The sequence below is a fragment of the Danio rerio genome, chromosome 11 (genome assembly GCF_049306965.1).
Source record: "Danio rerio strain Tuebingen ecotype United States chromosome 11, GRCz12tu, whole genome shotgun sequence".
Classification (NCBI taxonomy): Eukaryota; Metazoa; Chordata; class Actinopteri; order Cypriniformes; family Danionidae; genus Danio; species Danio rerio.
In genome coordinates, this window is record NC_133186.1 from 25,449,642 (window position 1) to 25,464,669 (window position 15,028).

A 15,028-nucleotide genomic window follows, 5' to 3' on the forward strand; every position below is an offset into this window, starting at 1 on the left:
AGCAGTCTTTCAGCAAAGAATAATGGTGTGTGTAATACCTCTGTGGCCAGATGTTTGGTGGGAGAGGGCTGAGAGCCGGGCACAGGAGAGAAGGGGCTGAGAGGACTTGTCAGACTCACTGAACTTAAAGGACTCGCAGGACTGTTTGTGCTGAAAGAGCCCGATGCTCCACTGGCTACTGAAACACAGACAGATAATAGAGTTAAGTTGTGTCGGGACGTCAAAAGTAACCTAATAATCCCCCCCTGTAATGCGCTCTACGCATTGCTGTTTTATTCCAATAAAGCATAATTCAATCATAAAACCAATGACCTCGCTCTCTTTTTTCCAATTACTAAGGCTGTTTACAACGCACGCACAAGTGAGAAACACTCTAATAGCGGAAATGCAACAGCAGGCGAAAGGCTTTCTTTTAACATTCCTCCAGCATAACATTGCAGCTCTTTGGTATTTTTCCGCAGTTTGTCAACTACGTTACGCATGACCTTCTCGATGTGCATAAGTCATGACAAAGGTCGGGAACTCAACCTTCTTCTTTCTTCTCTCTAAAAATGATTGATTGTTTAGCTAGAAAATTCATCAAGCAGGGCCATGTGGATATTCTGAAGTGAACTTTTTTTTTGTTCATGCAGAGATGTCAAAGTAGAACTTGTTGTGACTCCCCGTAGAATCCTTCTTCACACAGTTTACACAGTTAGCATTCATTCATTCATTTAATTTATTTTCCGCTTAGTCCCTTTGTTATTCAGGGGTCACCACAGCAGAATGAACCGCCAACTTATCCAGCATATGTTTTACGCAGCGGATGCCCTTCCAGCTGCAACCCATCACTGAGAAATATTCATACACACTTATTCACAAACACATACAACGGTCAATTTTAGCCAACCCAATTCCCCTGTACCACATGTCTTTGGACTTGTGGGGGAAACCGGAGCACCCGGAGTAAACCCAAGCCAACACGGGGAGGACATGCAAATTCTACATAGAAACGCCAACTGACCGAGCATAGGCTCGAAAAAGTGACTTTCTTGCTGTGAGGCGGCAGCGCTACCAACTCCTCCACCACATCGCCGCTTTTATTTCAGTCAAACAAAAACAAATAAGACCCCCCCCCCCTTAAAAAATATATTATTGGAAACACTGTACAAATTTCCTCGCTCCGTTGAATATCAATTGGGACATATTTTAAAAAAATAAGGAATTCATAGCCACTCGCCATTTTCACTAGCCACAATTTTGTTGTTCACTTTTTTACAGTCTATTTCAAAGAAAACCGATCGCACCAGTTGCATTTTCTCTAGACACAGTTGCTTCACCTAAGTAAACGGGAGCACATATTCTTTTTTAACAGTCGCACGTGCGCTTTTTTTAACAGTCGCGTGCACACTTTTTAACGAACATCACACCACCTGTGCGTTCGAGTAATCATTCTCTCATTTGGTATTCACCTGCTTTCTTTTGCTTGTGCGAACTTTGTGCGATCTTTGTCAGTCAAGCTGCTTCTCGATTCTAAGATCACATTAGCATGAATATTGGGCCATCTTTACTGTCGAACCCTGCTTTTCAGAAAACAACAAGTATTTCCAACCAGGCAAAGGTAACGTCAAGCCCTGTATATATATGTATATGTGTGTGTGTGTATATATATATATATATATATATATATATATATATATATATATATATATATATATATATGTGTGTGTGTGTGTGTGTGTGTGTGTATAGGGTTAGGGTTAGGGTATTAAATATAAAAATATATATTTATATATATTTCAAAAGTTCACACTTAGCCGATGATTGATCATAAAGTGAGTTTGGCATGCTGTCCTGGGAGAGAGCTCTGAGCTCATGAGATCCTTGAGCCCGGGGGTTCCTCCCATTTGCAGGGTGAGAGAGGAGTTTAAGCTCAGGTAGGTCTCGAGGGCTCCCCCCTTATTATGGCTAATGGCAAATTGGAAATTGCTATATAGATATACTGCTGGTTAAGAGCTTGACTGTAGTGCCGATTTAGATTAATCAATTCACATATGATGCATGTCTTTGGACTGTGGGAGGAAACCTGAGAACCCGGGGAAAACCCACACGAGCACGGGGAGAATATGCAAACTCCGCACAGAAACGTTAACCAGCCTGTTAAAGACCTAAACCAGTCATGTTCTTGCTTCAACAGTACACTGGGCCACCGTGCCACCCTTTAAAGGAAAAGGTGGAGGAGTAGGGACAGAGGAGAGGATTCTTCAAGATGAAGATAACTGAAGTAAGAAACTCTTGTTATTTATAGTGAGTTAGAAATCCTCTGATTGGTGAATCATGCACTAGCTAATGCGGGACCAGCCGTGATCAATCATAAGCACGTGCTCCTCTCGAAATTAAATAACCTGCCTGTCTTAGATTTTCAAGAAACAGCAAAAAATGCAACTGTTAGTAATAAGATGTTTATCTATTTATTTATTTGTTTTATTAGTTATAAGAGTTATGGGTAGGGCCAGACAAAATCTGCCGACACTTTTTGCTATTTTTGCGCAGCATTTTGTCAAAACTGTTTTAACTGTTTTTTAATGTTTACAATGCAAATAAAATTACATCCACTTATTTGGTAAAAAAGCAAGTCTCTCATATAATATTTCTACTATTAAACAAAACATATTACTTAACAAACTGTATTGTGAATAAATTATATGAACATTTTCATATTTGTCAATAATATTAATGAAATACCTTTAAAAACTGAATAAGCATAAATTTACACACATTTACACATGTAAATAAATAGACTATAAATAGACTAATAATGGGCTAAAACTTTGTGTAAATTTGCGGATTTCTGTGTGCAGATTACGGCCTTGTGATAAGGTATTATAGTTATAAGAAATAGTATTAGTACTAAGAAGTAGTAATATTACTGACATTATATATATTCATATTTCACCCTAATTTCTGTTCTAAATCTATTTCATTCTAGGCACAAAACATAGTTACACTCAGGACCTTACGGACAAAATTATGCCCATTTAAACCTATTAACATGGCATCATGTAATCCCATTTAAGCACAAAAGCAATGCATTCTTTGCTTAATAGATTTCCTGTTGAAAAGGAAATGCAATAATGTAACTGCTGTACTGGTATACACTTTAGGATGTGGTTAGTACATGAGAATTGTAAAATATTGTAATTGTGATAACAGGTTTTACATTAAATCTGACACTGCACAAAAATAACTGTAATAATCCAAAAAATAACTAATTTGGCATTATTTAAAAAAACTGCAATTTAAAGGGTTAAATTGTTCCCTAAATTATTTCATTTTTGGTATTTTTATAGTTGAACCCAACTTAAATAACATTCTAATATTAGTCAGATAGAAGCAGAATCTTGTTTGCAATAAATTCTGAGGCAATGTTTCAAAATTTTTGCATATGGTGATGATCATCTGACCTCTGTGCTTGGCTGTGTCTGTCCCTCGGGACGGGTTGTTCTTGTGCAGCCCCTCCAGGACATCCTGAACCCTCCAGAATTCCTTCTGAATGTGTCTGTGCACCAGTTCACTCTGAGACAAGAGGAGATTCTGTTAGACAGGCAATTAATTGCAACAAAAAACACATCTGCATTATTGAAGAGTGCTGTCAGGATCATTATAAAAATGCATTTACCTTTTTATTAATAATTAACAAGAGAATCACATGCTGTGATTTATTGATTACATAATTCATTTCCACTCATATGAATCAGGAATTCATGTTTCATTGCTGGTAAATTTAACACACCTACAGTATGGGGGGAGGGGATATCTCAGTTTCTCTTGATTTATTAATCTCTTTGTTGGATTTATTATATATGATTTAATTGCATTGTCATTTAAAATATGTATACACAATAAACAAAAACAATAATAGACTGTTAATCTGCATGTACTGAATAGAATAGGAATGTGTTTGAGAAAAATGTTAATATTTTTTAAATTCTATGAAGGTCCGATAACATTTCTTCTAGATTTCATAAAAACATATTGTCATTAAGTACACTTTTAATGAAAAATATTGGTTTATTCTAATAAATATTGATTTTAAATGAATTAATATAAACCTATTTATTTTATTTTATACTTTTATGTTATACATTTTAGTTTTTTATGGAAATGTACTTTACAGAGTAAAACATAATTAAATAACTATGACTCAAAAATACACATAATCTTAGCTCCATATTTTATGATGGTAAAATTAAATTAAATTAAATTAAATTGGATTAAATTAAAAACAAGTAATACAAATTGTAGGATATAATGTAAAAAAAAACAAAAATATAAAAATAAAAAAACATAAATAAATTACAGTGGGTAATAGGCTAATTTGGTAATTTTGGTAAAAATCTGCAGATTTCTGCGGAAATATTTTGGGAGTATAATAAGTGAAACCTTAATATATGAAATAAAAAATAACATTTTTTAACTTTTATTTAATGTTTAGAATGCAAATCCAACTAGATTCGCTTTATTTGGTAAACAAAGCATGTCTCTCATATAATATATCTACTAAAAGACAGAAAATATTACTTTACAAACTGCATTGTACATAAATCAGATGGACGTTTTATCATATTAGTCAATAATATTACTTTCATTAATTAAAAAAATAAATTAATATAGACTTACACACATTTACTCAAGTAAATAAACAGAAATAATGATGGGCTAAAAATCTGCAGAAATCTGAAAAAAAACTGTGGAATTCTGCGCACACAGATTTTTAATAGTTAAATAGTTACATAGAGTAACAGTTTAATTTAGAGTCTTTTTTTTATTTAATAAAGATATGGTAACATATTGAATAATTATCTCTTCTAAAGTTAAAACATCAGTATTGTGTTTTCAGCAAATTAATATAAACGTAAAAACATGGCACATTTTGTTATCAAATGCCAAAAACCAACTTCTGGGAAAAAAGCAATTAGTAAAAGAAATAACCATGTCTCATACATCCATAGGAACCGAGCTCTCTAAATATTTCCATAGCTGTAATAAATAATTGCTATAGATCTCATTTTACTAGTCTAATTAATTCAGTATCATTAAAATGATCATTTTAATGACATAAGAGTGATCCAGAACTTGCAGTTGGCATCATTTGCATGCCATACGTCTTCATTAATAAATGAGCTGTGCAAATGGAAGATGCAAGGCATTGAAACTAATGAGGATGTTGAACGCTGATGATGATGATGATAATGACAAACATGAAGCTCAAATCCACCATACCTGCCCTCCAGCATTCAGCTGCTCCCACAAATCCCCATGAATGGCATTCACATCATCCTCCAGCGCCTCAAACTCCACTCGGGTGGTGGTCAGGGCCTGTCAACATGGAGAATCATTCAAAACATCTGCTGGTGAGTGTTTAATAGATTTTAAAGGTGTCTGGTGTCTTACACTTGAGGCCTGTGAAAGCTCTCCTCTGATGTTGATCAGCTTGTTTTGCAGACTCTCCTTCTTGAGCTGAAGTTTCTCCATTACCAGCGGCTGGTTTCTGTACAGCTCCATCTCTTGATGTGTGGCCACCAGCACACCCTCTAGGCTGTCCTGAAAATTGCAAGGAACAGGAAATGTAAGGGATGGCAATATTTTAGGTATGATTTGATGGATGAAGTTCAACATTTAATTTTAAATATCAAACTAAATATTTAGTGATTTTATTTTTTAATATAATATAATATAATATAATATAATATAATATAATATAATATAATATAATATAATATAATATAATATAATATAATATAATAGACGCAGTGGCGCAGTAGGTAGTGCTGGGGAGTTTGCATGTTATCCCTGTGTACGTGTGGGTTTCCTCAGGGTACTCCGGTTTCCCCCACAGTCCAAAGACATGCAGTACAGGTGAATTGGGAAGGCTAAATTGTCCATCGTGTATGAGTGTGATTGAGTGTGTATGGATGTTTCCCAGAGATGGGATGCAGCTGGAAGGGCATCCGCTGCATAAAACACATGCTGGATAAGTTGGCGATTCATTCCGCTGTGGCGACCCCGGATTAATAAAGGGACTAAGCCAAAAAGAAAATAAATGAATGAATAATATAATATAATATAATATAATATAATATAATATAATATAATATAATATAATAAAATATAATATAATATAATATAATATAATATAATATAATATAATATAATATAATATAATATAATATAATATAATATAATATAATAATATGTGTAACAATCACCAGAAATGTAAGGACTCTAGATCACTGGTAAATTACACACACATCAAATGAACTACACACACACTATCGAACTACAAGTCCTGTCATGCACTTCGCCAACACAGCTGTTTCAGATTGCCATTGATTACACACACAAACAGCCGGAGGATTGCCAAGGACTGATTACGAGAACTATATATTTTAGTTTGTGCTCCCCTCTTATTGTCTGTTGTTTTTTTTTTCTTTGTTACCCCCATGATGCCCGTGCGTTTCCTGATTTTTCTTGCCTTGTTTTAGTTCTGTTTTGTTTAGTTATAGTTTTTCATTAAATGTTTTCAATGCTTTGTTTGGATCCACACTTTGTTTTTCCCTCTACACTACACACCAGACTGTGACAATTTATAAAAATATATAACACTAATTACAATATATAATGTTTTTTGAAGCTCCTGCAAGCAATAAAATACCTTTTCCATTCGTAAACGATGAACTACAGTCTCTTGCTCTTTCAAAAGTCGATTCTGTTCACACAATCGGCCAAGTAGTTTCTGAACAGGGACAAAATTAAAGAGTTTATAGGTCTATGTTGTGTGCAAATAGATATGCTGATGTGCTATACATGATTGTACAAAAAGACTTACACTGGTCTCAATCTCATTAAGCTTCAGAGTGGGATGTAAGTCACCATACACTTCATGGAATGGAGGCACCTGTAAAAGAGAATAAAACAAAACAGAATGATTAGTGAAAACAAGTCTTCTGGTTTACAGTTCAGGATGTAATTAATATGAATAATATAACACTTAAAAAAATATATGATTTCAGGCAAAAGATAATTTAAATATATATCTATTATGTATAAACGCAATAAACATTTCAAAATATTTTATATAATTAAATACATATCAACATATTAAATGAATACATGAACAACTACACAAAAACAAACGCCATCAGAAAATAATAATAATAATAACACAATTTAAAATTCTACATAAATATATAGGAAAGAAAAAAAATACATATATAAATAAATAGCCATGTAAATGTGCGGTTTGCATTATTCTGTAACTAAAAACCATCACAAATGTTGATGTCAATGATAACCCCTGTTGAGTCGAGGCTATACACTGACAAATGGCTTTCTTGCTTGATGGTATGAGAAGGTGAAACACAAACACAGAAGACGTGAGCAAGATGACACAATACAATGACTACACAATGGAGGATGTATTGTAATACATGGCAAACAAGCACTGGAAATGGCGGGATTCCAATACATGAAAAAAAAGCAAAAACTTAACCAAAAACCAAAGAGAAACTGAAGATTGTGGCTGAATTGATATTTTACAACTTTAAAGGTCCCCTGAAGTGCCTCAAAAACGCAGCTCTGCTCGAAGTGTGATATAATTTCAGCTGAAACATTAAGACAAGGAAGGGTGTATCAAGTCGCCTCTCCCCTTTTAAAAATAGCCAATAGCGTTTAGTTTATTCCATGCCTCTGCCAGTCAGCATTGTTCAGCTAATGCACATGACAACCACAGTACTGTATATAATAGTAGTGCTGAGTCTCTCTAATCCAGTGGTCACCAAACTTGTTCCTGGAGGGCCGGTGTCCTGCTAATTTTAGCTCCAACCCTAATCAAACACATCTGAACAAATTAATCAAGGTCTTACTAGGTATACTTGAAACATCCGTGCAGGTGTGTTGAGGCAAGTTGGAGCTAAACCCTGCAGGGACACCGGCCCTCCAGGACCAGGATTGGTGAGCCTTGCTCTAATCATTTCTCTGCTTTAAAATACAGCATATGTGAGTGTTTGAGACGGGACAGTTTAGCCGCTTTTCTGCTATCAGGCTAAATAATTCTCTTTGCTTAACCTTTTCATTCTGTGCAAATCAAAGCCAGTCAGTGTGAATATGGATTTGTTTTTCATAATGAAGCTGATAATAAAGCTCTCTATAATGCAATACAAATGTATCAGTCATTGACTTGGTAATGCAGGTGTAATGTAGGTAGTGACATGAATGTTCAGAATTTTTCTGATAATTTTTATAGGTTTTTCAAAACCTTTTTTCCGATATTGAATTATTTGAATAACAAATAAACAAATAAATAAATAGTATGCTTCGGCTCAGCACAGTTTTGTAACTGTCCACAGAACAGTCTGTAGTCATGCCACATCTTATCAGGCTTACATAAAATACGACTGGAATTGTACCTTCTTAGAGGACTGTTCTTAGAACCATTAGCAAGATAATGGAAAAGTGGCTTTTTGTGTGAAATGAATGCCAGCGTGAACCAGAAGTATCTAAGAGTGTTTTTTAAAGTATGTTGATGTACAGTACTTCCAACTGAAATGTAAAATTGAGTACTGGTTGTGGCTTTCTTTTTGCACATCCTTCCCTTGTAGCAAACTAAAAGTAAGAGGGGCTTTGATAAGAATATTGTGGCTGAACTTGTTAAACTGATGTCAACAGAGAAAGACTGTCACTTCAAACATGGAAGTAAATGGTCAGACTTTGATTACCAAAACAAACATTTCTCAATAAACATTGCAAATTTAGATTTCACACAGACTGCAATTCAAAACTAGACTTCATTTGCACCAATGGGAGGCATATTTACACTGTCTGAATCCCCTGTGTAGTGCGCTATGCACCATTATCCACCAGAAAAAGCATAACTGTGTTTCATTCTGAATGTCCCAGTTACTGACTGTGTTGGTTTTGCAATAGGGAAGGAAGTGTATGTTTCAGCATTGCAGTTTTTTGTGCTCCTCCTCTCATTGTTTCAATGAATAAATGTGAAGGAGTTCAGGGCAGGGTTGCACCAGCTGTTCATAGGTTCTTTCCTAAACTGGAACTTAAAGTCCACACTAGAGGTTTAGTAACTACTAGCTAGTTTGTAACTAAATCTGTTCACACTTTGGTTGCACCACTAGTTCTTAAGGCAAACCGTAGTTAGTATAGGTCGCAAGCTCTCCATAAAAGTCATGCATAGTCGCATTGAATGATGTAATATCCAATAAAAAGCATTTCAATTGTTAAACTGCTTTAAAATTCTGCAACTAATGCATCTATATATAACTGTCCTATAAGAATTAAATGACAAATTACATTTTTATAGCAAATGTATATAGTGTAAATTACAGTCAGTCACTAATAACAGATAATGCGCATACCCGAATGCACGCGAAATACACATGAAGTTATCAAAACATAAAACTTGATTTTTTTATATAACCGACTTGTGAAAGAGAAAAGAGCAGGAAAAAAAAATCGGTCATGAAGAAACTCTCACTTTAATTGGTGAACACAATTAATACAAAACACTCCTTGAAAGAAAATTAAACTTTTCTTTCAAAAACCGAACAAAAGTGTAAGATTTGGGAGGAAATGAAGGCTGTGAGTAAATGAAAATCGTTCTTCATTATCATTGCGAGCTCCTCTTTGTAAACTAATCTCAGTGTTGTCTCTAAATAGTAACTTAGGCTGCATTTACACTGCAGAGCTTGATGGTCAATTCCGATTTTGTGACTGTATTCAATTTTTATGTTGACCTACTATATAGACAATAGAGCCCTTAGTGTCCCTTTAAGTCACAACCTACACACTGCTGGTGCAACCTGCCCCAGATCAACACTGTATCTTCTACCATTTTTTTTTTTTTGTCTTATATTTGCAAGTGTTTAGGTAAACCCTTGGTATGAACACTCAATTACATGTGAATAAGTGACACATTTCATTCCTAAATTGTATGTGACGGGACAATCCGAATAGAAAGCATCTGATTGGTCAGAAGATCTTACGAGAAGCAGAAGTGTGTTGAGACGTTTAAAAAGATTTGGTGGAAATCAGAAACATTACATTTTGAATGCTAGTCTCTTCCAAATGCATTTTTTTTTTTTTTGGAAGGTATTAGCTTATAGATTGAGACTAAAATATTAATACTAACACCCCAAAAATGTATGTTGATTTCAGGGGGACTTTAAAACTATCACTTAAAGCTAAAGCACTATCAAAACATCCAACATGCCACATGGAGCAGGAAGCGCAGAGAGAGGCAGGCTCCGTCGGGCCTCAGGACAGCCTCGGCTGAGTTTGCACTGCTGAAACTGAGGCTGCACTGAGGACCAGCGGTGCAGGAATAGCAGCCTGCCTCTCTAAAGGACTCGCCACTCTCTTACTTGTGAGAAAAGTTTTGGTCGAGGAGAGGAACGCTCAACCATTCGGGTTACCATGCTGATTAGGTGATCGCCATCTGTCATCTAGAGCAGAACACACCGTCATTCACCTGGCTTTATGACTGACACTCAGTACGGCCAGCTCTAATCAAACCTAGCTTATACATCCACAGGAGCTAGAGGAGATAGCAGAGACTTCAAAGTTAATTGTCACATTTTTTTCTTCTCCAGTGATTAATTGTCAAGGTTTTTTAAAGTCATTGTTTCTCTATATACATAGTGTATATTCCAAAATGTCATAGACAGAAGAAAAGACAAGTAATATATAAGTATAAGATTTAATAAATATAAAAGTAAATACATAAATAACTTTTAAAACATAGGTTAATTAAATAAATATTTAATAATTGAGTGTGAGCGACGAACAACCGTTAAAGTCCAAAAAATAAAAATAAAAATGAGATAACCATGTGACATTACTTGTATGTGTGAAATATATAGAAACAGTTTGGGGATATTTTCTGCATTTCTAACATTTAAATAGCGTCACATGGAGAAAAAAAATTTTGTCCACCAAGAAGAAAGGAGATGCCGTTTGCTATCATGCGTGCTTCAGAAATTAAAGGCAAATCCTCTGCAAAAAAAGGAGAGCCGACATGAACAAATGGAAGGACAGAGTAAGGAAGGCTTTGAGGGATGCTGGGAAACCATGTTTAAATCAAAGAGGAGAACAAAAACCTCGGAAAAATCCACTGGAAGAGAAAGAACCACATACAGTATGTGATCTCTCTCTCTCTTTCTGAACGTGCTGAGGAGCACTCATCAGCACAAAAACAGCTAACCTATCAAAGTAAACCACATACCAAATAAAATAAAGCTGTATCAATGCATATTCCCGCCACTCTTGTATAAACTACGGTAAGCAGAGTTTTATTTTTTTATATATTTGTTTATATTGTGAGATGGCAGAACGCGAGAACAGTTTGAAGTAGTATATACATAAGAGCCTTGCGCCAGCTTTTCTAAATATTGAAAATGAAAATATTTAGCTATGATGTATGTCTGCATTGTCGGCGATGCAGTGGCGCAGTAGGTAGTGCTGTCACCTCACAGCAAGAGGGTCGCTGGTTCGAACCTTGGCTCAGCTGGCATTTCTGTGAGGAGTTTGCATATTCTCCCTACGTTCATGTGGGTTTCCTCCGAGTACTCCGGTTTCCCCCACAGTCCAAAGACATGCTACAGGTGAAATTGGTAGGATAAGTTATCCGTAGTGTATGAGTGTGACAGGCCCATACGACAGGCTGGCCGGACGGTATAAAAAAGTGGTTATCATATGGACAAGTCTAAAAATAGAAGACTTGTTAAAAAAGAGCCGACCCCGCAATCATATGGGTAACGGGACTAAGGCCAAATAAAAAGAAGAAGATGTATGTCTGCATTGTATGTATTTATTGTTGTATTTGTTTATTGTTAATAATTGATTGTTATTGCATGTACTGTAAGAAGGTCTATGTAATGTACATTGTTCATAGTGTATTTTGTTTTTAAATATTATTAATGATAATAATAATAATAACAATAAACTTGAAAGAAATGCTTAAAATTAACCTCAAGTTTCTGTTACTGTGTTATAAGTAGGATAAAGGAATCAGGTCTTTAGTGGTTTAAAGTGATATGATGAATTGGAGTTATATTATTCCACACTAACTGGACATATACTGTTCTTCCACATTTGAGAAATATAAATCACAGGAACTTTTGATTTTTTTTCATGACTTTTTTATCTCCTTAGCATCAAGAAGCGTTTGTTGTCCATCTTCAATTAAAATAAAAATATATAATATAATGTTCAGGGCTGCACGGTGGCGCAGTGGGTAGAACGATCGCCTCACAACAAGAAGGTTGCTGGTTCAAGCCTCAGCTGGGTCAGTTGATGTTTCTGTGTGGAGTTTGCATGTTCTCCCCGTGTTCACATTGGGTTTCCTCCGGGTGCTCCGGTTTCTCCCAGTCCAAAGATATGCACTATAGTGTATGTGTGTGAATGAGTGTGTATGGATGTTTCCCAGTGATGGGTTGCAGTTGGAAGGGCATCCACTGCGTAAAACAAACACTGGCGGATAAGTTGGCGGTTCATTCTGCTGTGGCAACCTCAGAGAAATAAAGGAACAAAGCCGAAAAAAAATGAATGAATAAATATTATGTTTACAATCTAAATGAAAAAAATGTATTACTCAATATTTGAAAATATGGACTTATATGGTTCTTCGTCTCAAGGCATCTCAAATTTTCTAACTTTTAATGAAATATTTCATCAGAAGTATCATCAGTTAAAAACACTTGAGCTACTTAATATTTTTGTGGAAATTGTGATACTTTTTCAGTATGCATTGACAAATAAAAAGAATTGAAAAGAACAGCATCCATTTTAAAAGCCAAAAAGGTAAGTAAATGAATAATAATAATAATAGTAATAATAATAATAATTATTATTATTATTATTATTATTATTATCATTATTATTATTATTATTATTAATATTGAAACACAATTGTAGCAATAAGGTCTAAATATTAAAGATATATATATATATATATATATATATATATATATATATATATATATATATATACATATATATATATATATATATATATTTATTTATTTATTTATTTATAAATTGCAACATTGAAATTGCAACAAAAAATGTGACAACTTTCCCAAAACTGCTGTTAAAAAAAAAACAATAATATTCAAAGCATACAAAAAAAAATGTAAAGAGATAGTTCACCTAAAAATGAAAATGTGCCCATCATTTACTCACACTTCCCTTGTTCAAAAGACGATTATTTGAAGAATACTAAACCAGTAGATACTAACATCATAGGACGGGGGAAAATACTCTGGAAATCAGTTTCTGATTCTTCAAAATATTCAAAGAAGCAGATGAAACTCAGCGGTGGTGGATGAGTAAATGACACAATTTTCATTTTTGGGTGAACTATCCCTTTAAACCATAATGTTTCCATCATGATTTTCCAAAACCAACACTGAATACAAAAGCCACTGCTAGGGTAAACAGATTTGTTCACTTGAACTCTTGACTTCTTGCAGCAAATCACACCTTCCCCATGTGACAAGTACAAACAGGCTGTATTTAGCAGCCGCTGATTTAAACTTAACAAGCAACTGTTATCAAATTAGAAAGCACTTTCAGATCAGTGTGAGAACTGACACACAGAGGAGAACACAGTGAGAACGGGAGGTGTTGAAGAGGACCAGGATTACAGATATGACATGGTTGTTTATGTTGCTTGAAGCAGACATCCAAAAGTCAATCTGTTCTGCAAAATCACTTAAGTGAGTTTAACAATAAAAAGCTCTGTTCAAAAACTCAGTGAGCCACCTTTTGTTTCCATATACAACTGCTAAAGTACTGAAAACTATATATACTCTACTATATTGACCTTATTCTTCAATGCAGATTTGCGCTTGTTTTTTGAGAGAAATGACTAGGAATAATACACTGTAGAAAACAGTCAAACTACTTGCTCTATAAACAAGTGTGTTCATGACTATACAGACATAGTGCAATAATATAATAAAAAAAATATAAACATCAAGCATCAGAACAAGCCGCTTTTTAAACATCTAAAAATAAATTTAAATAAATAAGACCGGAAGTCTCAAGCCAAAAAGTTTCAAAGGGCTGCACCCTCTCGTACACAAAGAAAAAGGTCAATATAACAGAGATGACAGTATAACAAACAGCAATATGAAATGAATGAATTCAATTACCAACAAATGTATACACGCTTTCACTAAATATTATTGAACTATGATTATTAAATAGGTATTTTAAGCAGTGTGGATTTTGTTAGGAATTTTGTCTGCATAGACAACTGTAACAAAGCACTATTATACAAAAAAAATTATTATAATTATATTTTTAAAAATTATATTAAAGTCGGTATTTCACTATTTGTAAAAAAAAAAAAAAACTCAGTAGGCTTATATGTAGGTTGCCAGCAAATATTATTTTACTTAGAAATCTTCACAGTCACAAGTGATCCAGCCTGTGTAATTCGCTAAAAAACTACAAATCTATCGGTATATGGACTATAAAGCTCCAGTCATGCACCGCTCACACACACCTGTTCCGGATTATACTGATTGCACAAACTCACAGCCGGAAGATTGTCAAGTACTGATTACATGGACTTTAAAATCAGCACACACACTTTAGTGCCGAGTTATTAGTCCTTAAAAATCCTCCGGCTGTGAGTGTCAGCTCTTTTACACACACTCATGCTATTAGGTGTAAAAATGCCACGATTCCATCTGCAATGCATTCACATATGCAGTTGAAATCAGAATTATTAGCCCCCCTGAATTATTAGCCCCCTGTTTATTTTTTCCCAATTTCTGGTTAACAGAGAGCAGATTTGTTTAACACATTTCCAAACATAATAGTTTTAATAACTAATTTGTAATAACTGATTTATTTTATCTTTGCCATGATGACAGTAAATAATATTTTACTAAATGTTTTTTCAAGACACTTCTATACAGCTTAAATTGACATTTAAAGGCTTAACTAGGCTATTAGGTTAGCTAGA

At 34.5% G+C, this 15,028-nt stretch overlaps 1 protein-coding gene across 50 annotated transcripts in view; it reads right to left on the reverse strand.

The window, feature by feature from the left end:
- plekha6 (pleckstrin homology domain containing, family A member 6) overlaps positions 1–15,028 on the reverse strand; it is a 174,877-nt gene that overhangs the window by 15,113 nt on the left and 144,736 nt on the right. For 26 of the 50 annotated variants that reach the window (XM_073916723.1, XM_073916713.1, XM_073916705.1 and 23 more), the window contains 6 exons: positions 6,869–6,937; positions 6,695–6,775; positions 5,434–5,583; positions 5,263–5,358; positions 3,444–3,555; positions 39–175 (listed from right to left, as the gene is read on the reverse strand). In XM_073916723.1, the coding sequence (XP_073772824.1) occupies positions 39–175; positions 3,444–3,555; positions 5,263–5,358; positions 5,434–5,583; positions 6,695–6,775; positions 6,869–6,937 (645 nt within the window). Of the gene's footprint in view, positions 1–38; positions 179–3,443; positions 3,556–5,262; positions 5,359–5,433; positions 5,584–6,694; positions 6,776–6,868; positions 6,938–15,028 lie in introns of all 50 variants that reach the window. The other 24 variants (XM_073916722.1, XM_073916703.1, XM_073916721.1 and 21 more) reach the window with 1 other exon arrangement.